Source organism: Bos grunniens, chromosome 3, assembly GCF_055505025.1.
Source record: "Bos grunniens cultivar Pamir isolate PY7600 chromosome 3, Bosgru_T2T1.0, whole genome shotgun sequence".
Lineage (NCBI taxonomy): Eukaryota > Metazoa > Chordata > Mammalia > Artiodactyla > Bovidae > Bos > Bos grunniens.
In genome coordinates this window covers 100,787,544-100,815,102 of record NC_141167.1, presented here as the reverse complement: position 1 = coordinate 100,815,102, position 27,559 = coordinate 100,787,544, and the positions used below count along the sequence as shown (strand labels likewise).

The window sequence follows — 27,559 nt, the reverse complement described above, 5'->3', positions numbered from 1 at the left end:
TTGGGAGGAAAAGCCCTGACATGGACATCTATACAGTCAGGGGTCTGCTCAGCCACTAATGGCTCAGACATGCTGGAAAGTCACTCACTGAGAACTTCACTCACTGCAACTTTGCAAACAAATGTCAGTGGATGAGATGCTGGGTACACACGGGCCACCCCTGCACAGCCCTGAGTCACTGCTGCTTCTGCTTATATCTCATAGAACACAGATCCTGAGGAACCCATCTTGCAGCATTGGTCTGAGCAGGGAATGAGACCCTGTGTCTGTATGCATTTCCTAGGGCAGCCATAACAAAATACCACAGCCTGGGTGGCTTAAACATCTTAACTTTATTTTCTCACAGTTCAAGAGATTAGCAGTCCAAGATCAAAATGTCAACAGGGGGACTTCCCTGGTGATCCAGTGGTTAAGAATCCACCTTGCTATGCAGGGGATACAGGTTCGATCCGTGTTTGGGGAACTAAGATCCCACATGCTTTGCCACAACTAAGACCCAATGTAGCCAAGTAAATAAAATAAATGAACGAATTTTAAAAAAGATATCAGTTGGCTTGATTTCTTCTGAGACCTGTCTCTTTGGCTTGCAGATGACTGCCTTCTCATTGTGTCCTCACAAGACTGTCCCTCTGCTGTCTGTGTCCTGATCCTCTTCTCTTATAAAGATACCAATCATATTGGATGAGGACCTATCTTAATGACACCATTTTAATCTTAATCGCCACTTTAGAGGTCCTGTCCCCAAGTAGAGTCACATCTGAGGTACTAGGAAAGGGCTTCGACATATGAATGGGTGGGGGACACAATTCAGCCCATAATAGGGCCTTTTCTGAAAATCTTTGTGAGCCTGGGGCTAAAAACTGGGTACCTACTGTCAGAAGCTACAGTCCACACCGCTCTTCTTTGCCCTCCCCCACCCCCAACTCCTTGCAAGGGGCAAAGGTTTTCAACAGTGTGTCTACTTCAATTTCTATTCCCCTGAGTGCATTTTCATTCATCTCTGAGTTGTTGGTAGTTCACATCTACCAACTGTGCTGAGACACAAAACCCCCGAACTCTGACGTCTTCAGGTGCAAACAGGCCATACTCAAGGTCTCGTGTAACATGGCCTCTGCTCTCCACCCCGCGAGGTGAACAGCTTTGTTCCTAAAAGACAGAAAGAGACCTTAGACTTCCACTGTCCTGTGGTGCAGGAATCCACTCCTCTGAGGCAGCGTCAAATCTCTGCTCTCAAATCCTAAGGCCGGGGGATGGGTGCAAGGAGGAGGCTCTGTTGCAGGCTCTGTTCTGCCTTCCATTGGTTCAGTGCCTCCCTGCGCTTCAATTCCGAGAGCCTTGAGCTGAATAACTTCTCAAATAACTAAACAGAGCTCAGGCCTGTGCACTTCAGGATGTCTCCAGGAAGAATCCGTCTCCTGCTGTGGAGCGGAGAACAATACCGACAAGACCGAGTTGTCAGGTAGTGAGCTAGATTATGGTGGCCTACGAACCCCGGTCCATTCATCCTCTTCTTCCCCTTGCTGTTCCTTCGGGCAGGTCAAACCCACTCGACTGTCCGAACTGAATGCCCGGCCGGAGACACAAGATCCTTCCCCATCCTTTGGTCTATTCCAGCACAGAGCTAGTGGTACTTGTCTGAGTTGTGTTGGTATTTGAAAGGAGCAAGGTTGAGGAAAGTGAGAATGTCAAGGGCTTAAAATACTAGGCAAAATCATTCAGGCTTGCGCGGGAATCTTGACAGAAAGTAGGGTAAGGGGATGAATAGCATCCGCTAATGTTTTCCCTGAGGGAAGTCCTAGCATTACCGTCATTCAACCTGCTGCCAGGGTCAAGAATGCCGCACTTTACCCCGCAGAAATGGGCCTGGACGAGGAGGCGATTTCCCTCCCTCCCAAGCGGGAGATTCACGCCAGCGGGAGGGGCCCTTTCCGGCGCGAGTGAAGAGGTCAGATCTGCGCCCGGCTCTCAGCCGCCTAAAAAGCCAGCCCCGCCTGCTCTAGCCCGCGAATCCTGAGTCCCCTAATCGCTCCGCCTCCCCTGCCCCCACCCACGCTCCCGGGACAAATTACAGTTCTGGGCTACAGCCCAGCTCCAAGACTCCCCAGAAGAACACGAACCTACCGGACGTCTTGGCCGCGCCCAAGAAAGCAGCGGCAGCCTCGCCAGTTCAGATAAGCACTTGACACTCCGGAAGACGGCCAGCAAGCAGGGGCTTAAACCGGTTACATGGCCTCTAGCCTTTGTGTTGGGAGTCGTGTTTTGCGCATTCTAGTGTCCTCCCGTCGCTAGCGCGCCTTCCCCTCCCGGAGCGTGGAAGGGCCTGCCAGAAGAAAATCTAGCCACCTCTAAGCGGCGAACTTGGACGTTCTAGGGCGCCCAAGGAAGCAGCGGCAACCCGCCAGGCCAGACAAGCACACTGACCCAACTCTTAAGTTACTGACATCTGGGAAGGCAGCAGCGAGCAAAGGTTTAGACTGGATAACTGGCCTTTAGCCTATGTCTGTTCGGAGTCCAGAGCTTTGCGCGCTCTAAGGTCCTCCCGTCTTGAGCGCGCCCTACCCTCCCGGAGTATGCGAAGGCCTGCCTAAAGAGCCTGGACAAGTGACACAGCTTCTTTCAAGTGTAGTCGTGGGTGGCTCTGAAAAGAGCCTTTGGATTTGATGGAACCTCGAGCACAGCGCACACTTCTTAAGCCCGCTCCCCGCGGATGCGGCGAGCCAGCTGGATGTCTTTGGGCATGATGGTCACGCGCTTGGCGTGGATGGCGCACAGGTTCGTGTCTTCAAACAGCCCCACCAGGTAGGCCTCGCTCGCCTCCTGCAGAGCCATCACGGCCGAGCTCTGGAAGCGCAGGTCCGTCTTGAAGTCCTGCGCGATCTCGCGCACCAGCCGCTGGAACGGCAGCTTGCGGATCAGCAGCTCGGTCGACTTCTGGTAGCGCCGGATCTCCCGCAGGGCCACGGTACCCGGCCGGTAGCGATGCGGCTTCTTGACGCCGCCCGTGGCCGGCGCGCTCTTGCGAGCCGCCTTGGTGGCCAGCTGCTTCCGCGGGGCCTTGCCACCGGTCGACTTGCGGGCAGTCTGCTTTGTACGAGCCATAGCGAACCAAGACGCGAACTTACGGGACCAGCGCCGCGCAGGAAGAGTAACCAGGGGTGCGACCGCTGCAGCAGTCTTTATAGGCAGTCTTTTCCCAGTTGGGCGGGACAATACTTGAAAGTCCCGCGCTGGCTATCCATTGGCTGGGACGTCGTTCTCTTTAGCGCCACTGACTGGCTTGGGCCGACTCCTCCCTACCCCGCCCCCTCCGCCCCACCGCCCATCGGCCTCCCTTTCTACTTTCCAGTTTGCCTAGTTTTTCCCTCTCCTCGGTTTTCATTTATTTCAGGGTGAGAGTCATATTTGAGAACAGCTGTGACAATGTTCCTTCTCAGTCCCTTAGAACACACTACTTACGATACCCTCTTGCTTTCTACGCTAACTCCCAAACCGAACCTCGACCTGTTTGCACCACCCCCGCCCCCAGCACCCTGAACGCAGTTACCTTTCCAGAGGTCTCCTAGTCTAGTTGGCTGGACGGATCTTGGTTTGTTTTCCTCCTTTCGGTGCTTTGAAGATCGGAAAGTTATCTCCCCCGCGGCAGGGCGCGAGATCCCGTTTCTAAAAGCCGAACCGGGGACCTCTATCTCCACCGCTAAGGCATCTTTATCCCTTTAAGATAGTAGACTTAAGTCAAAAACCCAGGCCCGCCAATTTCTTCACATCTGTCCGCTTCCCTAACACACTGGGGTGTCCGAGATGTATGCGTGTGTGAGGGAACATCCCGCTGATACTTAGACCTCCTCGAGTTGGGCAAAGGCCTGGGGAACAACTGGTGTTGAACCCTAGACATCCGACTCCCAAACATAAACCATCGCGCAGCACTTAGAACTGAAGCGACCGTGGCGCGCTCAAGTTTCCTACCTTCACCTGGCTTAAGTCCTAGGTTTTACGGTCCACCACAACCCAGGCTGGGCTCCCCGTTTACTACCGACAAGGTTGGAATCGAAAAGTTATTGTTAACAACTCTTTATTTGAAAGCGTGGGTGGCTCTGAAAAGAGCCTTTTGATTTTACAGATGCCCCTTCTACAGGAGAGCTGGGTAGACTTGCGGAGACCGGCCTCACTTGCCCTTTGCCTTGTGGTGGCTCTCAGTCTTCTTCGGGAGCAATACGGCCTGGATATTGGGCAAAACGCCGCCCTGGGCGATGGTGACCTTGCCCAACAGCTTGTTCAGCTCCTCGTCGTTGCGGATGGCCAGCTGCAGGTGACGAGGGATGATGCGCGTCTTCTTGTTGTCTCGCGCCGCATTGCCCGCCAGCTCCAGGATTTCGGCGGTCAGGTACTCCAAGACCGCCGCCATGTAGACGGGCGCGCCGGCCCCCACCCGCTCAGCGTAGTTGCCTTTGCGCAGCAGGCGGTGCACCCGCCCCACCGGGAACTGCAAGCCTGCGCGAGACGAGCGCGACTTGGCCTTGGCGCGGGCCTTGCCGCCTTGCTTGCCACGACCAGACATGACAGCGACACCCACTAACAGTTGCTCCCGCCAAACGCCCGACAAACTCGCCCTCCACGGCCCCACTTCACCCTTTTATAGGCAGAACGGCGATTGCCTGTGAAGCACTTTGATTGGCTACAGCACATCTTCGGCCTCGTGACCAATAGGATAGCGCAGTCAGAATCCACTCATTTACATAACCTTGTCTCCCTCGCGAGAGAGCCACTGAAATCTCGCCAATCGCAACGGGGCGTGATCAGAACCTTAATTTGCCTACAGTCTCTATAAGTACCGAGTCGCTGCCGGTCCGCCCGCGTGCTCCCTGTTGCCGTCTGCGTTTTTGGTAATCTGTGCAGCTTGTGTTTGCGGTTATGCCCGAGCCGGCAAAATCCGCTCCCGCGCCCAAAAAGGGCTCCAAGAAAGCCGTCACCAAAGCCCAGAAAAAGGACGGCAAGAAGCGCAAGCGCAGCCGCAAGGAGAGCTATTCCGTCTACGTGTACAAGGTGTTGAAACAGGTGCACCCGGACACCGGCATCTCGTCCAAAGCCATGGGCATCATGAACTCGTTTGTCAACGACATCTTCGAGCGCATCGCGGGCGAAGCGTCGCGCTTGGCGCATTACAACAAGCGCTCGACCATCACGTCCCGGGAGATCCAGACGGCCGTGCGACTTCTGTTGCCCGGCGAGCTGGCCAAGCACGCCGTGTCCGAGGGCACCAAGGCGGTCACCAAGTACACCAGCTCCAAGTGAGTCCTTGTCGGGACTCGGCGCTCGCACGAGTTGCCCAGCCACTTGACGTTCTAAAGGTTCTTTTCAGAGCCACCTGCCTTCTCAGTAGAAGCAGCTGTCATCTTTATTTTTGTTGTCTATTATGGTACTTTTTTGTACCGCCGATTTTTTTTTCTAGTAAGAACTGTCCTTTCCCTTAGGATGAAGAGGAAAAACTCCAGAAAGGACCAAGTTTTGTCAATTAGTCTAGAACTAGCTAGAGGAACTGTTTACTCATGCAAGTAACTTACCTTTTCCAGTAAAACCGTGAGAGATGGATGGTCAGTGTAAATCTACTCAGGAGGATGGGGAGGGAGGGTGGAAAGTTAAGCATTAGTTACTTTACAGCAGATAGAGTGGGTCAACTCAAGTTCATTTTTCTTGAGCTCAAAAACCAAATTTAATGTTACTTTAAAAGCAATATTTTGATACCATGCCCCAGCATGAATAGAAAACAGTGCACCTGGTTATCTCGATTCCATTTGTCCACTGAAAAATGCACAACCTGAGTTAAGAATTGTGTTTTATTCAATAACTTGTTGTGGACCTAAGCCAAGTAGATGGACTTCCCTTGTGGTTTAGATGGTAAAGAATCCGCCTGCAGTGCAGGAGACCTGTGTTTGATCCCTGGGTTAGGAAGATCCCCTGGAGAAGAGAATGGCTACCCACTCCAGTATTCTTTCTTGCAGAATTCTATGGACAGAGGAGGCTAGCAGACTACAGCCCATGGTGTGGCAAAGGCTCAGACATAACTGAGTGACTGACACTTCTAAGCCCAGGAGACAGCCTTTCAAATAGCACTGAGGGGCTGTTTTGAGAAGGTAAGGGAGGAACCAGAATATATAGCAGTTTTGCAAAAACAAACCAGATAGTTGAATATTCATCAAAAGATTTCTGCTAAAGAAGAAATCTCAATAAATTTAGCACTTCTTTATTTTGTGTATGGAAAGTTGGAAGAGCAGGCTGACTGAGATCATTCCTTGATACACATTTTAACTATCTAGGACCCGTATCCTGTTTTTCTCCATCCTGAATCCCAGGATGACTAGAGTGGCTGCAGTGGCTGATGGCTTGATGGCCACATCCTTTGATTACAGATATGGCAGTTGACATTTTTCATCCACACATAGTTAAAGTAATTTTTAATCTATACATACTTTTTGTCTCACTTTGCTATTCCTTTCAGGTGCCTACACTGAAGTCAATGTTTTGCCCAAATTCTAGATATTAAGCAACATTGTTAGAAAAAGGTTATACAAAAGCCATTGTTATCCATAGTAAATCCCACCCCCCCCAGATATTGATATCAACACAATTCCCTATAGTTGTAGTTTTGCTATTTTATAATTTGAGTAAAGAAGCAAGAAGGAAAGAGGCTTTATAGTCAGGGATTTCAAGAACCTGGGGCTGCCAATCATAAAATGTGCTCCAGAGACTTTATCCAGCAGTTTTTTTGTTGTTGTTAAACCTACTTAGCCTTAAAAATACTTTCCCCTTCCCTGGAACAATTCCCTCCTCTGAAAACAGAGACACCAAAAATGAGAGAATAAAGGCCCTCACCTTTTTTTAGACTAGATGGTTAAAAAGCAGTGTTTCCTACAAACAATTCAAAGGCCATTGGATCTTTAATTTACCTATCTACCCTTCAAACCCTACATACTTCCATTGAATCCAAATCACCAGGCCTCAGTGGGCGGTCGAGGGTTGGGGGTTGGGGGTGGGGCAAGGATGAACAGTCTATGGAACAAGTCAAGTAATTCAAATGTTTGATAACCACTGACAGATCAATTACAAGATTCCCATATTGCTTGGGAAGAACTTGTTCAGTTTGCAGTTCCCACCCTAGATATTTTCTTTCTTTTTTCCTAATTGTCCTTTCCCAGAACTGTTTGTAAAGCAACATGAAAAACTAGTTTCATTTATTCCCTCATTAATACAGAGTACCAAATATTGCATAGAACTTAACATTTTCTGCCTTTACTAGGATTTAAAAACACATTTTAAAGAAGGTAAAATGAGAACAGAAGATAAAGTACTGCAAGGTATAAAGGTGAAACTTCCTAGAAAAAAAAAAGTTAAGCTCACTACAAGCACCCTTTTATTCATTTTTTCTTATGTATGTACATAGAATCCCAAATATTATCTTCCAGCATTATTTTCATTACCTCTCATCTGTCCCACCCAATCAAAAACAGGTAACTTGTCTCCTAGTTATTGTACTAAATCCATACTTTCTTTGGTCCCAGAAAACATTTCCTTGCTTTTGACCTGCCTTGCTTGGATTTCCTGAGAGGTGAGGCAGGTTGCTTGGAGCTTGAAAAGTTCAGATAAAGCACGGTAATGTGGAGGAAAGACAGAAAGATGATAGGGGAAAGTTTGAGTTTACAGGATAAAAATAAAACAAATATTCTAAGAGGCATGCAGGATGTTGGGTAGATAACCTAATTACAAGTGGGTGAGATAATGGTCAGTATTTGGTTCTGAGGACTCAAAATATGAATAGGAAAGCGGAATGGAGAAATCCAAGACTCAATGCAACTTTATTACCCATCAATCAATAGTTCCTTTAGCACCAGCATTACACTTACAAGTGTGAAAGCAAAACTGACACCTTGTCTAGCTTCCTTTATGCATATCACTTCTCACAATATGGGAGAGGGAAAAAATTCATACTGAGATAAAGCAATAAAATAGCAATAAACAGAAAAAATCCCTGTCTGTATAAAACTACATTCTAGTTGATGGATGCTGAGAATAAGCGAAAGAAGGAAAAGAATAATAGTATATTTAGGAGGTGATCTGTACAGCAGAATATTGAGTGTGGATGACAGATCTGATCAGTTAATATTTGAACAGAGGCATGAATGAAAAAAAGTGAGCCATAGGATAACTTAGAGAAGTGTATTCTAAGAACAAAGGCCCTGAGGTAGGTATAAGTTTGAGAAGTTCAAAGAATAAGCAAGGCCACTGAGGCTGGAGAACAGTGAGCAAAGGAAAGATGTGCAGGGAGATAGGATCGGAAAGGTAGTTGAAAGTCAGATCGTGTGTGCCTTTGAGGGGCCTCCTAGGCCATTGGAAAGGTTTTGTCTTTAATTTGAAGTTAAGTTGGAGTGCCTTTGGAGAGTTCCATCATGAGAGAGTTCCATGACATTATTTGACTCATGCTAAAGCTCACCCAGGATACTATGTTAAAAAATAGACTATAGGAGAGCAAGAGTAGAGGCAGGAAGAATATAAAAGAGGCTATAGTAACACTCAGGAGAGAGATGGGTGGTAGCCATGGAGATAGTGAGAAGTAGTCAAGATATATTTTAAATGAAATTGATGAATTGTACGTAGGTTATGAATGAAAGAGAGGAGTCAAGGATTAATTGCAGGTTCTTGGACTGAGCACTTGGAAAGAGCTGCAACTTACTGATAAAAGAGGCAAGTAGGTTTGGAGGGGGAAAGCCTAGAGTAATATCTTAGGCAAAATGTTGAGATTCTTGGTTGCTATCCAAGTGGAAATATCAAATAAGAAATACCAAATTCCCAAGTTGGGAATATGAAATTTGAGAATCTGGAGTTCAGGAAAGAGAAAGGGGTTAGATTTTAAAATCCCACTTCTTGCTCGTTTATAGGGTTCTACCCTTTCTTTCCTGGTGTAGGAAATGGTGTTCTTGCCTGGAGAATCCCCGTGGACAGGAGCCTGGCAGGCTATAGTCCATGGGGTCTCAAAGAGTCAGACATGACTGAGCAACTAAGCAGAGCACCCTTTCTGGAAGCTTTTAGAATCAATTTAACATGTCTAGATACATTTTCCCCCCTCATATCTAACTTTGGCCTTAGTATTTCACTACAATTTGGACGTATTTGGGAGCCCTATTCTACCTACCCCAGCTGTTGACTGTTGTTATGCATTGAACTGTGTCTCGCTAAAAGATATGCTAAAGTCTAACTCCCTGGTGCCTTAGAATGTGGCCTAATTTGAAAATGGGATCTTTGTAGATGTAATCAGTTAATAAGGTCATTAGGGTCTAATTCATAAGGTCTAATCCAATATGACTGATGTCCTTGAAATGTAGAAATGCACAAGAAAAAAACTGAGACAAATGGGGTTACGCTGTTGTAAACCACAAGATACCTGGGGCTACCAGAAGCTGAAGACAAGGAAGGATCCTGGCAAAGAGGGACAGGGCCCTGCCAACATGTTGACTTTAAACTTCAGAATGATGACTGAATACATTTCTGAGAAACAACATTTCTGTTGTTTTAAGCCACTCAGTTTTGTGGGGCTTTGTTATGGCAGTCCTAAGAAACCAATGTAAACTAAAAATTTTAATAATAGAATTATATTATTTAATTTTAAATAAAATTTTAGATTTTTAAAAATTCCTAGACATTCCTTCTTAACAATTCCTTCTTAACAGTAGTATTAATCCCTGGCCTGGTCAAATACTGGTTTTAAAACTTGGACATTTAGTATAAATATATAGTTCTATTTTTCCTTATCTGCCTTATTTGGCCTCTTTGAGGCCTTCCAAGATAAAAGGTGTGTTGTCTTTCCTTTTATTCAGGGGAACTATTTATTACTGTTTCTCAAATAGTTCAAGATCCCAGTTAGTTTAAATAGTATGTCATACAAACTGGCTTCACTGGATGTCCAAAAGTACAGCAGGGCTCAGAGGGTGGCCGAACTCTGAATGGCTCAGTTCTCCAATTCTCCCCCTCAGCAGTTGCCCTCCTGAGTGCTGTCTACAGTTATTCTTGCCTTCATACCCACATGACCCTCCATCTTGCTGCTGCCTCTTGAAAACAAAGAAGTTTCTTTAACAAAAGATAAGAGCAATCTACATTCCCCTACTCCAGGGTACCTCTGGGCCGCTATCTTATCTGCGGTGGCATTAGATTAGAAATATAGTGCAAAATAAATGTAATGCACTTGAATCATCCCCAAACCATCCCCTCTCCACCACTGGTCAGTGGAAAAATTTTTTGTCTCCCACAAAATTGGTCTCTGGTGCCAAAAGGGTTGGGGAACCCCTGCCCTACTCAGTCCAACTGCCGAAATGTTTGTGCTAATCAAATTGGTCTAAATTTTTTGAGCTAATCAATGTGGAAAGTGGTTGGGACTACGTTTAAACCAATCAGGCCAAGGTTAAGAACTGAGATAATCTCTCTCTTTCGGGGAACACACAGTGGCTGCTGCTGCTGCTAAGTCACTTCAGTCAAGTCTCCTAGCGACCCCATGGACTGCAGCCCACCAGGCCCCTCCATCCATGGGATTTTCCAGGCAAGAGTGCTGGAGTGGGTTGCCATTGCCTTCTCCGACACAGTGGCAGTGATTCTCAAAACTGACTGCTCAATGGAGTCACGTGGGGAGCTTTTTAAAAATTCTAATGGATGAAAGTGAAAGTCACTCAATCAAACTTTTGCGACCCCACGGACTATATAGTCCATGGAGTTCTCTAGGCCAGAATACTGGAGTAGGTGGCCTTTCCCTTCTCCAGAGATCCCAACTCAGGGATCAAATCCAGGTCTCTCGCATTGCTAGTGGATTCTTTACCAGCTGAGCCACAAGGGAAGCCCTAAGTGAAGTGAAAGTTGCTCAGTCGTGTGCGAGTCTTTGCGACTATACAGTCCGTGGAATTCTCCAGGCCAGAATACTGGAGTGGGTAGCCTTTCCCTTCTCTAAGAGATCTTCCCAACTAATGGATGGCTATATTCTAAATCACTTAAATCAGAATTTCTGGGGATAGCACCAAGACATCAGTATTTCTAAGAGTCCTCCAGGTACAATGGGCCGTTGTTTTTGCCAAAAGTTTTCACTTTTGTCTCAGGTTCAAAGGATTTGTTAACAGAATAAGCCATTTGTTATATACAAGTAAATAATACAAATATTAGAGAATTATCTAGCTTACTTTCAATATACTAACATTAAATGAAAAGAAAAACAGAAAGAGCAGAGGATACATCACCAAATTGGGTTTTGACCAACATCCAGACTTAATTAGCACTGGGAAGTCCTGTGTCACAGAACATCTGGAGTCCCAATTGGGGAAAGGTCCCAGGCCGTGCGTCCACTCCATGGGTGAGATTGCAGTTTGGGGTTCCCACTTAAAACCCCAGGACAGATATCATCATCAATCTGTGACCAAATTGCAAGGCTGGTTTCATGTTAATGCTATTTGTTTGCTTATTTAACTTATATGCAGAGTGTGTATATATATATATATATACTTATATATACTCTAAGTATATATACCCATATATACTTATATATACCCATCATGTGAAATGGGTCCAGGTTGGAATGGGTCCATCCATCCAGGCTGGATGAAGCACAAGCTGGAATCAAGATTGCCGGGAGACAGACAAATGGCTGAGAAAGTTGTGGTACATACACACAATGGAATATTACTCAGCTATAAAAAATAGTGCATTTGAGTCAGATCTAATGAGGTGGATGAAACTGGAGCCCATTATACAGAATGAAGTCAGAAAGAAAAACACTAATACAGCATATTAATGCATATATATGGAATTTAGAAAGATGGTAATGACAACCCTATATGCAAAAGAGACACAAATGTAAAGAACAGACTTTTGGACTCTGTGGGAGGTGAGGGTGGGATGATTTGAGAGAATAGCATTGAAACATGTTACTACCATATGTGAAATAGATGACCAGTCCAAGTTGGATGCACGAAGCAGGGCACTCAAAGCTGGTTCACTGGGCCAACCCAGAGGGGTGGGATGGGGAGGGAGTTCGGAGAGGGGTTCAGGACAGGGGGACACATGTACACCTGTGGCTGATTCATGTCAATGTATGGCAAAAACCACCACAATATTGTAATTAGCCTCCAATTAAAATTAATTAAAAAGATTGCTGGGAGAAATATCAATAACCTCAGATACCCAGATGACACCACCCTTATGGGAGAAAGCAAAAAAGAACTAAAGAGCCTCTTGATGAAAGTGAGGAGAGAGTGAAAAAGCTGGTTTAAAACTCAACACTCAAAAAACTATGATCATAGCATCCACTCCCATCACTTCATGGCAAATAGATGGGGAAACGATGAAAACAGTGACAGACTTTCTTTTCTTGGGCTCCAAAATCACTGCAGATGGTGACTTCAGCCATGAAATTAAAAGACACTTGCTCCTTGGAAGAAAAGCTATGACAAACCTAGACTGCATATTCAAAAGCAGAGACATTACTTTGCCAACAAAGGTCCATCTAGTCAAAGCTATGGTTGTTCCAGTAGTCATGATGGATGTGAGAGTTGGACCATTAAGAAAGCTGAGCACTGAAGAACTGATGCTTTTGAACTGTGGTGTTGGAGAAGACTCTTGAGAGTCCCTTGGACTGCAAGGAGATCCAACCAGTCCATCCTAAAGGAGATCAGTCTTGAGTGTTCATTGGAAGGACTGATGCTGAAGCTGAAACTCCAATACTTTGGCCACCTGATGTGAAGAAGTGACTCATTTGAAAATACCCTGATGCTGGGAAAGGTTGAAGATGGGAGAAGGGGACGACAGAGGATGAGATGGTTGGATGGACATGAATTTGAGCAAGCTCCAGGAGTTGGCATGCTGCCATCCATGGGCTCACAGAGTCGGACACGGCTGAGCAATTTAACTGAACTGAACTTTGTCTTGTAAAACTTAGAATGTTGTTAAGTCTGGGGCTTGATTGGCCAGGCCCCCTCCACGGGCTCAAAAATCTCAAAATTCTTTCCCCATCTTATCTAAGGTGCTGCAAGTCTTGCACTCACAGCAGGCAGTCACTCCCAGTCACTCCCAGTCAGGGCAGTGTCCAGGCAAGGTAGAAGCAAGATCAGAGGCCTGCTCTGCTCTTTTGCCTCTGAAGCTTGAAGAAGACAACTTCTATTTTATTTCCCTAACAGCAAATTTGAGAACTACATACATAAGGGATTAGGTGAGTTCCTTAATGAAAATCAGCATGCAACTAGAAAAACAGAAGAAAAATGCTATATAGTAGTTGACAGCCCTATAATGTATATTATTGACTAAGTTATACTTCATAACATAAGAAATCAAGTCTTGAAGAATACTTTAAGGAAACACATAAGAAGAAATGAAAGTCTACAAGAATACTTTCAACTAAGAGTTTGAGTGCCACAACATAAGATCCTGCATGCTGCAACTAAGACCCTTAGCAGACAAATAATTTTTTAAAAAAGAATACTTTGACGTGATAGCCTTCATCTCCATTGCTGTGTTTACAGTGTGGACAAAGACTGTAACCTGCCATTTCAGTAAACAAAGGATGTTGTGGCCAAAAAGTCATCAGCCTCAGCAGCTGTCTCCTCAGTGCAACCTGAGGGAATTAGGACAGAGCAAAACAAGATAATGGCCCTACATAACCCTGGGAGTTGGTGATGGACAGGGAGGCCTGGCATGCTGCAATTCATGGGGTCGCAAAGAGTCGGACACGACTGAGCGACTGAACTGAACTTAGTGTCTGAAGAGTCCACTTTTAATGAATTTTCAGGTAATGCTAATACTGCTGGTCTCTAGACCAGATTTTGACTCACTTCTCTAACCTGTGACACTGTAATAGCCTTCTAGTTGCTTTCCTTGCTTCTACTGTGAACTACCTAGGATCTATGATCCACAAAGCAACCAAAGTGATTAAGGTTAATCTCTACTGGAAGCAATCCAACAGTTCCCAAAACATTAAAATGAAACTGCAGCTAGTCTCCTTTGCACACCCAACTGTATTATAACTTTCTGCTCCTTTAAGATTTCAGACTTTTTACTGCTTTGGAAAATATGCATAATTTGTTTCCATTGTATGGTCAAGTTCTTTATATACGGCAACCTTTTTTGAGTGGTAATTCTCTGGGGAGAACACTATCACTGAAAATTAGGCACGTTTTATGTGATTTGCCATGAGGCAGAGCAAAGGCAGCAAAACGGTTAGTTCTTGGGTATCATATCCAAGCTTCAATTTCCCTAACAGGGGAATCTACACATAAACTGGGCACCCATGTGCTTGTGAATGCAGGATGTATAAACTCAAGGAATTTGTTAGTACCAAGTGTAAGCTAAATTATCCCGTTTTGTACACAACACAGAACATGTTCTACAAAAATTCAGTACCACATCGTTATATCACTTCGGAGCACTAGACAGTCGCACCATGGATATTGAAACTTTTTAATCTTGTATGCTGAAATTCATAAAAAGCAACATCATCGAAAAAGCCAGTTTCAACAGCAGTTCTTTGAGAAAACTTAGCACATCTATACCCTATTATATTCTCCCACAAAACTAGATAATCATACTTATTCCCTCATTGTATCTAAAGGAATAAGGATATTTGTACTTAATGAGTGAAAACCAGCACAAAAAGCTGGGCAGCAGAAAACCTGTGTAAAACAAAATGACAGCTGCTTCTACTGAGAAGGCAGGTGGCTCTGAAAAGAACCTTTAGAACGTCAAGTGGCTGGGCAACTCGTGCGAGCGCCGAGTCCCGACAAGGACTCACTTGGAGCTGGTGTACTTGGTGACCGCCTTGGTGCCCTCGGACACGGCGTGCTTGGCCAGCTCGCCGGGCAGCAGAAGTCGCACGGCCGTCTGGATCTCCCGGGACGTGATGGTCGAGCGCTTGTTGTAATGCGCCAAGCGCGACGCTTCGCCCGCGATGCGCTCGAAGATGTCGTTGACAAACGAGTTCATGATGCCCATGGCTTTGGACGAGATGCCGGTGTCCGGGTGCACCTGTTTCAACACCTTGTACACGTAGACGGAATAGCTCTCCTTGCGGCTGCGCTTGCGCTTCTTGCCGTCCTTTTTCTGGGCTTTGGTGACGGCTTTCTTGGAGCCCTTTTTGGGCGCGGGAGCGGATTTTGCCGGCTCGGGCATAACCGCAAACACAAGCTGCACAGATTACCAAAAACGCAGACGGCAACAGGGAGCACGCGGGCGGACCGGCAGCGACTCGGTACTTATAGAGACTGTAGGCAAATTAAGGTTCTGATCACGCCCCGTTGCGATTGGCGAGATTTCAGTGGCTCTCTCGCGAGGGAGACAAGGTTATGTAAATGAGTGGATTCTGACTGCGCTATCCTATTGGTCACGAGGCCGAAGATGTGCTGTAGCCAATCAAAGTGCTTCACAGGCAATCGCCGTTCTGCCTATAAAAGGGTGAAGTGGGGCCGTGGAGGGCGAGTTTGTCGGGCGTTTGGCGGGAGCAACTGTTAGTGGGTGTCGCTGTCATGTCTGGTCGTGGCAAGCAAGGCGGCAAGGCCCGCGCCAAGGCCAAGTCGCGCTCGTCTCGCGCAGGCTTGCAGTTCCCGGTGGGGCGGGTGCACCGCCTGCTGCGCAAAGGCAACTACGCTGAGCGGGTGGGGGCCGGCGCGCCCGTCTACATGGCGGCGGTCTTGGAGTACCTGACCGCCGAAATCCTGGAGCTGGCGGGCAATGCGGCGCGAGACAACAAGAAGACGCGCATCATCCCTCGTCACCTGCAGCTGGCCATCCGCAACGACGAGGAGCTGAACAAGCTGTTGGGCAAGGTCACCATCGCCCAGGGCGGCGTTTTGCCCAATATCCAGGCCGTATTGCTCCCGAAGAAGACTGAGAGCCACCACAAGGCAAAGGGCAAGTGAGGCCGGTCTCCGCAAGTCTACCCAGCTCTCCTGTAGAAGGGGCATCTGTAAAATCAAAAGGCTCTTTTCAGAGCCACCCACGCTTTCAAATAAAGAGTTGTTAACAATAACTTTTCGATTCCAACCTTGTCGGTAGTAAACGGGGAGCCCAGCCTGGGTTGTGGTGGACCGTAAAACCTAGGACTTAAGCCAGGTGAAGGTAGGAAACTTGAGCGCGCCACGGTCGCTTCAGTTCTAAGTGCTGCGCGATGGTTTATGTTTGGGAGTCGGATGTCTAGGGTTCAACACCAGTTGTTCCCCAGGCCTTTGCCCAACTCGAGGAGGTCTAAGTATCAGCGGGATGTTCCCTCACACACGCATACATCTCGGACACCCCAGTGTGTTAGGGAAGCGGACAGATGTGAAGAAATTGGCGGGCCTGGGTTTTTGACTTAAGTCTACTATCTTAAAGGGATAAAGATGCCTTAGCGGTGGAGATAGAGGTCCCCGGTTCGGCTTTTAGAAACGGGATCTCGCGCCCTGCCGCGGGGGAGATAACTTTCCGATCTTCAAAGCACCGAAAGGAGGAAAACAAACCAAGATCCGTCCAGCCAACTAGACTAGGAGACCTCTGGAAAGGTAACTGCGTTCAGGGTGCTGGGGGCGGGGGTGGTGCAAACAGGTCGAGGTTCGGTTTGGGAGTTAGCGTAGAAAGCAAGAGGGTATCGTAAGTAGTGTGTTCTAAGGGACTGAGAAGGAACATTGTCACAGCTGTTCTCAAATATGACTCTCACCCTGAAATAAATGAAAACCGAGGAGAGGGAAAAACTAGGCAAACTGGAAAGTAGAAAGGGAGGCCGATGGGCGGTGGGGCGGAGGGGGCGGGGTAGGGAGGAGTCGGCCCAAGCCAGTCAGTGGCGCTAAAGAGAACGACGTCCCAGCCAATGGATAGCCAGCGCGGGACTTTCAAGTATTGTCCCGCCCAACTGGGAAAAGACTGCCTATAAAGACTGCTGCAGCGGTCGCACCCCTGGTTACTCTTCCTGCGCGGCGCTGGTCCCGTAAGTTCGCGTCTTGGTTCGCTATGGCTCGTACAAAGCAGACTGCCCGCAAGTCGACCGGTGGCAAGGCCCCGCGGAAGCAGCTGGCCACCAAGGCGGCTCGCAAGAGCGCGCCGGCCACGGGCGGCGTCAAGAAGCCGCATCGCTACCGGCCGGGTACCGTGGCCCTGCGGGAGATCCGGCGCTACCAGAAGTCGACCGAGCTGCTGATCCGCAAGCTGCCGTTCCAGCGGCTGGTGCGCGAGATCGCGCAGGACTTCAAGACGGACCTGCGCTTCCAGAGCTCGGCCGTGATGGCGCTGCAGGAGGCGAGCGAGGCCTACCTGGTGGGGCTGTTTGAAGACACGAACCTGTGCGCCATCCACGCCAAGCGCGTGACCATCATGCCCAAAGACATCCAGCTGGCTCGCCGCATCCGCGGGGAGCGGGCTTAAGAAGTGTGCGCTGTGCTCGAGGTTCCATCAAATCCAAAGGCTCTTTTCAGAGCCACCCACGACTACACTTGAAAGAAGCTGTGTCACTTGTCCAGGCTCTTTAGGCAGGCCTTCGCATACTCCGGGAGGGTAGGGCGCGCTCAAGACGGGAGGACCTTAGAGCGCGCAAAGCTCTGGACTCCGAACAGACATAGGCTAAAGGCCAGTTATCCAGTCTAAACCTTTGCTCGCTGCTGCCTTCCCAGATGTCAGTAACTTAAGAGTTGGGTCAGTGTGCTTGTCTGGCCTGGCGGGTTGCCGCTGCTTCCTTGGGCGCCCTAGAACGTCCACCTTGGCTGCTTAGAGTTGGCCCTGTGTTTTCTTGTAGGTTGGGGCTCTTTTCCAGCGCCTTTGTGCTCCACTGTGGCCCACGATTGTAATTGTCCCGGGAGCAAGGTGAGCTGTGATTAAGTGCGGGGCGACTGGTGGTGTGGGGAGGTGGGTTGAAAGAAGGCGGAGTCACGGGAACGCTCGGGATTCGCGGGTCAAAGGGCTTTTGGGCGGCTGAGACCCGCGCACAGATTGGACCTTCTCACCGGTCCGGGCGCTTGGCACCCCCCATCCCCCGCCTCCGGAGGGATACCGCCACTCGGGTCCTGACCCACTTCCGCCGAGTAAAGTGCGGCATTTCATCGCTTCAAGTGCCAGTAATTTGAAGCCTCAGTCCCACCCTCTACTTCTCAAAAGCCGGGGATGAATGATAGGGTGATTGTACAGACCCTAAAGCCACTTTGGTGAGCTGGGTGTTAAAGGGATTGCTTTCCTGCCCAGTTCCACAAAGAGGCTCCTAGAGGCTGTCGCTTCAACCTCTGGTAGTGTCTATATCTGTTTCATTCAGACATGTGGGAAGTCTCTTCTCAGGTTTTGGGTTACTCAGTGAAAGGAAAGAAATGGGGCTCCGAGCTCAAGTTTGGGGAAGAGATCAAACAGGCAGAGCATGGTCTTCCTTTGGGGAAATGAAGTCCTCCCCACCCCCCCGCACCTCCCCCCACCGATTTCCCGCCCCCCGCCCCCCACCCCCCAGCTCCGCCCCCGTTAGGAAATAGTGAGAGTGGAGGCCTGAGATGATTCTTGTACCATTTGGGCCGGGGGTGAGGGGGGGTGAAAGTGCAAGGCCTCTAATGGGCAGCAGAGTAGGGGCAAGGTCTTGCACAGCCCTTCTCCACAGATCTCAGACACAAAGGCTGCATAGGTCTTATCTTAACCTTCTCAGTCATCTATCTGAACTTGGACGAGGCCAAGGCCTGTTTTTTGTTTTGTCTCAGCACAGTGACAGGTTAAAAGCATTTGTTATAGAAGTCAGTGAGAATACAGAGGAGGGAAAAGGAAAGATACTTTTTTTTTTTCTTAAGCTTTAATTCAGTTCAGTTCAGTTGCTCAGTCGTGTCCGACTCTTTGCGACCCTATGAATTGCAGCACGCCAGGCCTCCCTGTCCATCACCAACTCCCGGAGTTCACTCAAACTCATGTCCATTGAGTCGGTGATGCCATCCAGCCATCTCATCCTCTGTTGTCCCCTTCTCCTCCTGCCCCCAGTGCCTCCCAGCATCAGAGTCTTTTCCAATGAGTCAACTTTTCGCATGAGGTGGCCAAAGTATTGGGAGTTTCAGCTTCAGCATCAGTCCTTCCAATGAACACTCAGGACTGATTTCCTTTAGAATGGACTGGTTGGATCTCCTTGCAGTCCAAGGGACTTTCAAGAGTCTTTCTGCTCCAGGGTCACAGCAATTTCCAGAGCATGCCTCCAGGTCTCTGCCTAGACCCTGATTACCTGCTTAGGTCCTCAATGCAGGGTGGATCTAGGACCTGTGTCAGTACTCTGAGTTAAAAAGTAGTAACTTTTAAGGTGTGGTGGGGCACCACCTTTGCACTTATCATCTCATCCATCCTCATGGTAAAACTTTCAGGGACAAACAGACATAGGGCTTTCTGAGGTACAGCTTGAGGCTCTCAGTTGAGTGACTTGATTTGCTGGCATATTGAGTGCAGCAGTTTCACAGTATCATCTTTTGGGATTTGAAATAGCTCAGCTGGAATTCTATCACCTCCACTAAGCTAGTGATGCTTAGTTAGTGTAGTGATGTTTGTAGTGATGCTTCCTAAGGCCCACTTGACTTAGCACTCCAGGATGTCTGGCTCGAGGTAAGTGATCACACTGTTGTGGTTATCTGGGTCATTAAGATCTTTTTTGTCTAGTTCTTCTGTGTATTCTTGCCACCTCTTCTTAGTATCTTCTGCTTCTGTTAGGTCCATACTGTTTCTATCCTTTATTGTGCCCATCTTTGCATGAAATATTCCCTTGGTATCTCCAATTGTCTTGAAGAGGTCTCTAGTCTTTCCCAGTCTATTGTTTTCCTCTATTTCTTTGCATTGATCACTGAGGAAGGCTTTTTTTTTTTTTTTTTAATCTCTCCTTGCTATCCTTTGGAACTCTGCATTCAGATGGGTATATCTTTCCTTTTCTCCTTTGCCTTTAGCTTCTCTTCTTTTCTCAGCTATTTGTAAGGCCTTCTCAGACAGCATTTCCCTTTTTTGCATTTCTTGCAGGTTATACAACAACAACAAAAGGAAAGATCCTAACTTGAATAATCTGGTTCCAGAATTCATGCTCTCAATTTCCAACAAGAAGTGTAACTGATTAGTCCATTAGCTCCCTGCAGGCAAATCTATATGGGAAGCCAAACTACAATCAGAAAGATTGGAAGAGCCTGGAGGCAGATGACTTCAGTGGCTGCCATTACTCAACCAGGGTACCATTTCACTCTAAAGGCTGCCTCATTACAAGAACTGGAAATGCTCACTAGAGAGTCAGGGTACGTCTGCCTTGGAGGGTATTTTGATGATTGCAACCCCCTTGTTCCCTCCTCTCCTCCCTCATTTCCAGCCCTCTTCTCTAATAAGGTTGTGGTAAGAAGTTACTTTGTTGTAATCATAGTCTTCTACTCTACTACCAGATAAGAAATCCCAGAGATCACTGAATAGAAAGGCCAAATAAAGATGTTCAAACCACAGTTAATTGAATCCATTTAAAACATGAAACAAAGAGCAAGGGAAAATGAGGAGCAAGGGGAAATTAACATCCATATTAATAGAACAGGGTTCAATGATGGGGGAAGTACAACACTGTATCCAATGCTGAGTTACAGTTTTCTGTCCTGTCTTGCTCTGTGGCCTCAGCCTTCCCCGTTGATGCTGCAGTTAAAAGGACTAGAGATGAGAGTGGACAAGGGGACTCAGCAGACAGAAGGTGCTTGATCCTAATTTAAGCTTGTTCAGTCAAAGAGATACAGGGGCAAGTGTGCCTGGCCGTTATTGTAATTCACCAGTAACTTGCTGAGTAGCTATGGATTTCTCTGTTTAGCATGCAGAGGACATTGGGCAACAGTGGCTGTCACCAGTGGATGGCTGATAGAAGCCATGAATACTGGGCATTTCATGTATCTCATGAATATTTGATATGGTGCTTACTTGGTACTTCTGCCCTTTCATATATCTATACAGGAAGATGCTCTATTTATTTATATTTAACATTTCTCACAGGCTATGTTATAACTTTCTACTTGTTATAACTTTCTACTCTTTATACACATTTTAACAGTCAAGTCAGCTGGCAAGTTTGATTCTTTAAGATGATTTCACATTTTTCTGCTCTAATTCTGAAAAATCTGGACCTGCCAACTTGTTCATACCCACCTTTACCCACTGTCTTCTTTGCTCTTTAAATTTTGACTACACTGACTCCCGCTTCCCCAGTTATGAAGCATAGAAGACCTACATTGGGTGAAATAGGCAGTAAATACACCAACTTAGGTTTCTATTTCATTACAAGACTTTCACATAGAAAGATTTCACTTTAATCTTTCAGAGATCTTCTCATTTGATCCTTGAATCATTTCTGTAAGAAAGTCAGGAATTCTCAGCAATATTACAATGAGAAAATGGGACTGTGGCAAAGTTAAGATTTTCCATGGGCCATATAACCCAGAATCTCTCTTCCTTTCTCCCTCATTCCCCATCCACCCCACATCTTCTGATTGTCTGGGTAGGGGTGGGGGCTGGTATTATACATGCTTATTTAAGATATTGGAACAATTCAAAACGTTAAATGATTATAACAAAAACCAACACCTATAAATCACTCAAATTTCTGTGAACATTCTTCCTGATAGTTTTCTATATATCCATACATATTTATATGTACTGATAATATTCTGTATTAATGATAATTCTATACTTTTGGCTCACATAGAGAAATAACATGTACATCAATAGTTTCAATATAAAGTTTGGAGTCGAATGTTTCAGAGGAAGAACGTTGTGAAAGATGACAGGCACATCTAGCCTTCAGGAGGATAATGCTGCTATTCAGAGAAGTTGGGAGTCTGGAAAGGTAAGGTAAGTCTTCTAACTGGTCCAGTGTGATGTCTGATTAGCCAGTGACACTTAAGTGCCTCTATCATCATGGTAATGGAAGTAGACATGCAGACTAAACAATCATTTGTATGCATGTATTGTACTGAAGGTCCTGAATCACCCATGGGAGGAACAAGCTGATAGCCAGGGCTGGCTTAAACAGTATTTGAGCCACTCAGGAGGTAGAAATGGAAAGGAAATTATTTTGTTACCAAATTAGAGGTGAAATAGCATTATATTCCTCACTGTTATACAAACCAATGATATTTAGTAAAACAAGTGATTTTTAGTAAAACAAGCTGACTACATTTTTTATTCGTGCATTTTTTTTTTGCCCCAAATGCTTTAAGGAAATAAGCAATTCTACCTTTTCCTCCTGTAATATTTTGTCCTAAAAATTTTTTATTAGGATCATTTACCTAAAGTTTTCTTTTTTTTTTTTGGTATCGAAGAATGCAAAATTTAACATATTGTAAACAAATTAGGGCAACATATACTCAGATTCTAAATATTTTTGTTTGATTTAAAGAAAAACTGTTATTTAACCAGTTGTTCTCAAACTTTAACGTGTTTCAGAATCAACTGAAGGGTTTGTTAAAATACGAATGGCTAGATCTCACTTCCCAGAGTTTCTCATGCAACAGGTCTGGGGTTTTGCAAAATCTGGGTTCAAGATTTTGGATTTCTAGCAATTCCCAGGTAAGCTGATGCTCCTAGACTAGATACCACACTTTGGGAATCACTAGTTTAGATAATGGATATGTCGCACCCTCCTTCCTTTATTCTTTGATTTCTCTTCAAAATTTGATAATCTCCTTCAGAGGATCTCAGCGAGGATCAGATATATTCAATCTGCATTGCCTTTAAAATGAAAAAAAAAAATCATAGTGATGTTTGAAATAGAAATGTCATCAGTTGCTGTTGAGATTTTAATTTGAAGGGAAGATGAAACATCTTGAACATTGAATCCTTTTGTTTACTTCTCACTTGGTCATCTTCACAAATGTTATTCTTGCCTTTCCCTCCCTGATCCTCCCCCTCCCCTTTACCATATATCTTATCAGGATGCCAGGCATTCTGCTCCTTCTTAACAGCCTGATACAAGCCCCACCTCTACAGCCAAGCCTGATCATTTTCCAGCAGCCAGTGACCTCTGCTGTTAGGACTCCTATAATAATCATCATTTACATTTCGCATCATCCCAAATATGTGACACCGTGTACTTTTGGGCTGTGTGTGTATGTATTTTATGTAATATTTTTCTCCCCTAGTCCGTAGGGCTGCAAAGAGTTGGAAACCACTGAGGAACTGAGCATTCACTCCCTCATTCTGATAATAACCTCTTTAGGGCAGGTTTCCCATGCTTTGACTTTCTGGCATCTCCATTGCTAAGAACCATGTTTTAAACCTAGTTGACCAAGTGTTTGATGCTAATGAGAGCAGCCAAGTGTGGAGACCAATAAAGCAGTATCTTTCGCGAATTGACAGAATTTCTTTTGTAGGATTTTTTTGGGAGCTACAGACAAGCCAAATTTAGCTGTAAAATCATAGGCCTGGAACATTAAAAAAAAACCTTTTACTTGCAAATATAATAGCTGCAAAACTATAATTAGGTTTAAGGACAAGAGGTGTGGACCTACACTTCAACTCAAATTAGGGCAATTTAGCAGTGGTGGTATAAAGACTATGTATCTCTATCTATATATAAAAATTTGCTTTTGCCTTGTTAAAAATTAAACTGCTTTCTGTATTGATGATATGTTTCTGACAGTCTGTTACTCTAAGCTGCAACAGGCCTTAATGGAAAAATCACATACCAGAATTTTGTTTCTTGAAGACGTGTTTTCACATTAAAGTTATGTACTCTGCTCAGCTTTTGAAAATTCGTATTTGTTTCTACATTTTATCTTTGTAATATCAGCGAAAGACAAATCTCTTAAATCTTTAAATTCTTCCTTGAATGTTGTACACACACACACACTACTCTCAGCAGCTAATTGTGAGGGGCCTTTAGCATAAAAAGCACAGGATACCAGAAATACCTTGCATACACTGGTCGGATAATTTCCGAATGTGTTTAAAACTCAATGAGCCCACCTCTGACCTAGCAACCCCTTATTTGCTTCATTTTTGAATGGTCGGTTACTGGATTTATTTCTTTGCTAATGCTCTTGCACCTTCCCAGGTAAGATCGTAATGGTAATTACCACCACCCAGTGTGATCACCAGAGCTGGAAAGTGAAGCCCACAAACTACTTTCCACAGCCTGGTCCAACGATTACAATTGACAGCGAGCCCAAAAGCAAACTTAAGTCGAAACAGACAAGAGCAGCTTTTGGTAAATGACTTGTCTTCCGAGCTGTTAGCACTTTTAGGACTCGCTACTTCTGACACCACTAGACAGATACAAAATTACCTACACTTTTAAGTATCCAGCTCTTCAGATGACCGTGTGGTTGGCCCTAAAAAGGGCCTTTGAGATTGTCGTCACACACAGCACAGGGGCAGCAGCTCAACCTCCGAAGCCGTAGAGGGTGCGTCCCTGCCGCTTTAGCGCGTAGACCACGTCCATGGCAGTGACCGTCTTCCGCTTGGCGTGCTCTGTGTAGGTGACCGCGTCCCGAATAACATTCTCCAGAAACACCTTCAACACGCCTCGGGTCTCCTCGTAAATGAGGCCGGAAATGCGTTTGACTCCCCCACGCCGAGCAAGGCGCCGAATGGCGGGCTTGGTGATGCCTTGGATGTTATCTCTCAAGACTTTGCGGTGGCGCTTGGCACCACCCTTACCTAAGCCTTTGCCGCCTTTTCCTCTTCCAGACATGACTGAGCTGGTCAGAAAACCTCTGATACAGAAAGGGCTGCTTTCCCCCAGATATACAAGAGCAGCGGACCTGACTGAAAACCGAAAGCGCGCGGGCGGGAAGAGGTCCCAATTGTCCCCGCCCACTCGACTGTCCGTCATTTCTGCTGTTTCCGTATCCTCCTCCACCCTCCACAGAGCCCTCTAATGGAGCCTCTCATTTTTATTTATTTTTGAAGTATAGTTGATTTACAATTTTATATTAGTTTCAGCTCTACCAACAACGATTCAATATTTTTATAAATCAGATTGCATTTAGTTATTATAAAATATTGGCTACATTATCTGTACTGTAGAATATGCCCTTTTAGCTTATTTATTTTATACATAGTACTTTGTATTCCTTAATCCTCTACCCCTATCTTGCTCCTCTCCTCTCGGACTGTACTCTTTTAAAAGATCTATTTGCCAGAATTCCCGGGAGAATTCGGATCCAAGTTTCCGGATCCTGCCGCTGTTTTCGCCTGTCTCGCTCCATCTGTGAGGTCCCAGAAGACATTAAATTTAGGCTAAGAAGAAAGGAATGGGGAGAAAAACCAGAGGACGGGCAGATGGAATCCAGAGACAGAAAGGAGTTAGAGAGCTCCGCGCCGGATCTAACCTCGACAGAGAGATCCTAGGCTTCGAAACCACGGTTACATAAAACAGCAGACACGGTTTCCACAATTAGACTGACAGACCCAGGAGGCGATCCCTAGGGCAGCTGCACCTGGCATGCGTGAGGACGGGGAAGAGAGAGAGCGCAGTAATTCCCGAGTCTCGTCTCTATTTTGTGCGTATGAGGCATGGAGTTTCACCTCACCCAGGAGAAATCAGATCCTAGGAAAATTGGTCTCTATACTGCAAGGCTTCTAACGTGGAGGTCAGTGAATCCAACGCACTGTCATCCTAAACTCTGCAGAAAGAAGCAATACATACAAAAAGAAGACTGAAGGGGTTTCTGTACCTCAGTTTCTACAGATCCTCTACATCTGACCCTTGTTTTTAGCAAGAATTCAGTGCCTAAATTGAGACCCCACATGGAGCTAGCAAAGTTTGCTGAATTGGGTTTCACACAAGAGGACATCTGCTCCATATTGAGAGTCATTATCAGAAACTGCCTTATGAAATTGATTGGGGTTCTACTGATAGCACATTCATTACCAGGGTCTTCTGTAGAATATAGGAAGAGATGTGGTTTCTACCTCAGAAAGAATTATCTTTTTTCTGAGATATGCTTATTATTATTTTTAATATCTAAAACATACAAACTTTAAAAAAAGAAAAAAGCTAATGGCTAAATGGAGCAATGTTAATAAGATGCAAAAAATTTATGTCCAGAATATTAGAAATTATAATTTTAACTAATATATTTGCAAATTATGTTGTATTAGCCTGGTCACTGGTGGGAAATAAGTCATAACAGACCTAAAAAAAAAAAAGCATAAACAACTTATCTGCCTTCTTTCATCTCTCCTTTAGTTCTATCTTCTGTGTGCTGCTGCTGCTGCTGCTGCTAAGTCATTTCAGTCGTGTCCGACTCTGTGCGACCCCATGGACGGCAGCCCACCAGGCTCCCCCGTCCCTGGGATTCTCCAGGCAAGAACACTGGAGTGGGTTGCCATTTCCTTCTCCACTTCTTTGTGCTAGTGAATCTTAAATCTATATCTTTATCTAAACTTCTAGGCTCCAGGAACAGAGATTCTCCTGGTTATTCTTTAGTCATTTTAAACTCAAAATCTCCCCAAATCAATATGTTTAAACTCTCCAAGGTGTGACTCTTGTGGGGGCTGAGGAAATATATTCTCCTCCTTCCACGCTATAAAAATTGAGATTCTCTCTCTGCTCATGTGGAGAAGGAAATGCCAACCCATTGCAGTATTCGTGTCTGGAGAATCCCATGGACAGAGGGGCCTGGCTGGCTACAGTCCATAGGGTTGCAGAGAGTGGGACACAACTGAGTGACTGAACAACTCTGCTCATTGGATGGTGCTATCATAAATCACAAGCCTAAATGAACACCCTGGAATTCACAGTAGATCTTGAAGGGTAGCAGCATATGCCACCTCAGAATATGACTGAGAGTTCTGGACATGCTACTTCAAAATATATGGCATTGGTATATTGATTATTTTGAGCTATAATACTTTGAAAAGCAGCTAATGTAGGGATAGACTTTCTTTGAACTCCTTTACCTACCTAAGACAGATCCTCAGAAAGGAACTCAGTGGAAATCCCATGGAAATGGGATTTCTATCAACCAGGGAAGATTGGCTCAACACAGGAGAGGAAACTGGACGTCACTACCACACTCAGACAAACATCACAAATGATCACACCACTCATCTGTTCTAAGGCCCCATTCATCATTCCTAAATATCATTTACTCTCCTTTAAAGGCCTACCTGACCACTCTTTCCTATTAAGATGGTATTTAAGTCTGTATTCTAAGCCATTTGAGGGAGTTATTCATTTTCCCCTGTATCTCTCACATAAACCTGAGGTATACATATTAATAAATTTGTTTGTTTTTCTCTTGTTAATCTGTCTTTTATTATAGAGGTCTCAGTTGAGAACTCAGAAGGGTGAAGGGAAAATTATTTTTCCTTCCCTGTAATATCTTCCTCTCCATTTGCTGCTTCAGGGCAGAGAAACACATGCTTTTTTCTGACTCTTTAGCCACTCTTACAGAATCTATCACATTATCTTTATGTATCTTTTGCATCTTATGTATTCCGCCCCCTCCCCCCGCCCCCAGCTTTGAGTGCCTGGCAGTGGTTTTTATTTTTCTTTGTAAACCAACATGTTGTTCAGTATCTAGCACAAGCTCAAAAATTGTTTATAAAATGAACAGTTCCTCCATTT

The 27,559-nt window shown here is 45.7% G+C and overlaps 7 protein-coding genes across 10 annotated transcripts; 3 read left to right on the top strand and 4 right to left on the bottom strand.

Annotated features, from left to right (window-relative positions):
* Positions 1-313: 313 nt before the first annotated feature.
* LOC147376378 (histone H3) lies at positions 314-4,604 on the bottom strand. 2 transcript variants are annotated; one of them, XR_015160933.1, is made up of 2 exons: positions 2,122-3,099; positions 314-1,635 (listed from the first exon to the last, which is right to left on the bottom strand). XR_015160933.1 is itself a non-coding variant. In XM_086392352.1 (1 exon), the coding sequence occupies exon 1, from the start codon at positions 3,097-3,099 to the stop codon at positions 2,689-2,691; it is 411 nt and encodes a 136-aa protein (XP_086248478.1). In that variant the 5' UTR covers positions 3,100-4,604; the 3' UTR covers positions 314-2,688. The 2 variants fall into 2 exon arrangements, 1 of the variants encoding a protein (XP_086248478.1); XM_086392352.1 differs by having other exon boundaries at positions 314-4,604.
* LOC147376379 (histone H2A type 2-A) lies at positions 4,053-4,604 on the bottom strand. The gene has a single exon (XM_086392354.1). It carries the CDS (start codon positions 4,553-4,555, stop codon positions 4,163-4,165), a length of 393 nt encoding a protein of 130 aa, XP_086248480.1. The 5' UTR covers positions 4,556-4,604; the 3' UTR covers positions 4,053-4,162.
* A 304-nt stretch (positions 4,605-4,908) lies between these two features.
* LOC147376376 (histone H2B type 1-C/E/F/G/I) lies at positions 4,909-15,236 on the top strand. Of its 3 annotated transcripts, XR_015160932.1 has the most exons (3): positions 4,909-5,285; positions 5,997-6,128; positions 9,372-15,236. XR_015160932.1 is itself a non-coding variant. In XM_086392349.1 (2 exons), the coding sequence occupies exons 1-2, from the start codon at positions 4,909-4,911 to the stop codon at positions 6,061-6,063; spliced, it is 444 nt and encodes a 147-aa protein (XP_086248475.1). In that variant the 3' UTR covers positions 6,064-15,236. The 3 variants fall into 3 exon arrangements, 2 of the variants coding, with proteins under 2 accessions (XP_086248475.1, XP_086248476.1); XM_086392349.1 differs by having other exon boundaries at positions 5,997-15,236; XM_086392350.1 differs by having other exon boundaries at positions 4,909-15,236.
* On the bottom strand, positions 14,459-15,236 carry LOC147376377 (histone H2B type 1-C/E/F/G/I). Its single transcript, XM_086392358.1, has one exon. The coding sequence runs from the start codon at positions 15,178-15,180 to the stop codon at positions 14,800-14,802; it is 381 nt and encodes a 126-aa protein (XP_086248484.1). The 5' UTR covers positions 15,181-15,236; the 3' UTR covers positions 14,459-14,799.
* LOC147376375 (histone H2A type 2-A) lies at positions 14,798-16,036 on the top strand. Its single transcript, XM_086392353.1, has one exon. The coding sequence runs from the start codon at positions 15,534-15,536 to the stop codon at positions 15,924-15,926; it is 393 nt and encodes a 130-aa protein (XP_086248479.1). The 5' UTR covers positions 14,798-15,533; the 3' UTR covers positions 15,927-16,036.
* A 140-nt stretch (positions 16,037-16,176) lies between these two features.
* Positions 16,177-17,455, top strand: LOC147376374 (histone H3). Its single transcript, XM_086392351.1, has one exon. It carries the CDS (start codon positions 16,990-16,992, stop codon positions 17,398-17,400), a length of 411 nt encoding a protein of 136 aa, XP_086248477.1. The 5' UTR covers positions 16,177-16,989; the 3' UTR covers positions 17,401-17,455.
* A 4,822-nt stretch (positions 17,456-22,277) lies between these two features.
* On the bottom strand, positions 22,278-27,230 carry LOC147376373 (histone H4-like). Its single transcript, XM_086392347.1, has 2 exons — positions 24,273-27,230; positions 22,278-22,713 (listed from the first exon to the last, which is right to left on the bottom strand). Exon 1 carries the CDS (start codon positions 24,815-24,817, stop codon positions 24,365-24,367), a length of 453 nt encoding a protein of 150 aa, XP_086248473.1. The 5' UTR covers positions 24,818-27,230; the 3' UTR covers positions 22,278-22,713; positions 24,273-24,364.
* Between the last annotated feature and the right edge of the window lie 329 nt (positions 27,231-27,559).

Excerpts from the sequence above, each read along its gene's own strand:
- LOC147376376 (XM_086392349.1), top strand. The coding sequence starts at position 4,909 with ATGCCCGAGCCGGCAAAATCCGCTCCCGCGCCCAAAAAGGGCTCCAAG. Across the intron at positions 5,286-5,996 it reads ACCAAGTACACCAGCTCCAA|AATTCTATGGACAGAGGAGG; the intron begins GTGAGTCCTTGT and ends TCTTTCTTGCAG.
- LOC147376375 (XM_086392353.1), top strand. The coding sequence starts at position 15,534 with ATGTCTGGTCGTGGCAAGCAAGGCGGCAAGGCCCGCGCCAAGGCCAAG.
- LOC147376373 (XM_086392347.1), bottom strand. The coding sequence starts at position 24,817 with ATGACGGACAGTCGAGTGGGCGGGGACAATTGGGACCTCTTCCCGCCC.
- LOC147376374 (XM_086392351.1), top strand. The coding sequence starts at position 16,990 with ATGGCTCGTACAAAGCAGACTGCCCGCAAGTCGACCGGTGGCAAGGCC.
- LOC147376378 (XM_086392352.1), bottom strand. The coding sequence starts at position 3,099 with ATGGCTCGTACAAAGCAGACTGCCCGCAAGTCGACCGGTGGCAAGGCC.
- LOC147376379 (XM_086392354.1), bottom strand. The coding sequence starts at position 4,555 with ATGTCTGGTCGTGGCAAGCAAGGCGGCAAGGCCCGCGCCAAGGCCAAG.
- LOC147376377 (XM_086392358.1), bottom strand. The coding sequence starts at position 15,180 with ATGCCCGAGCCGGCAAAATCCGCTCCCGCGCCCAAAAAGGGCTCCAAG.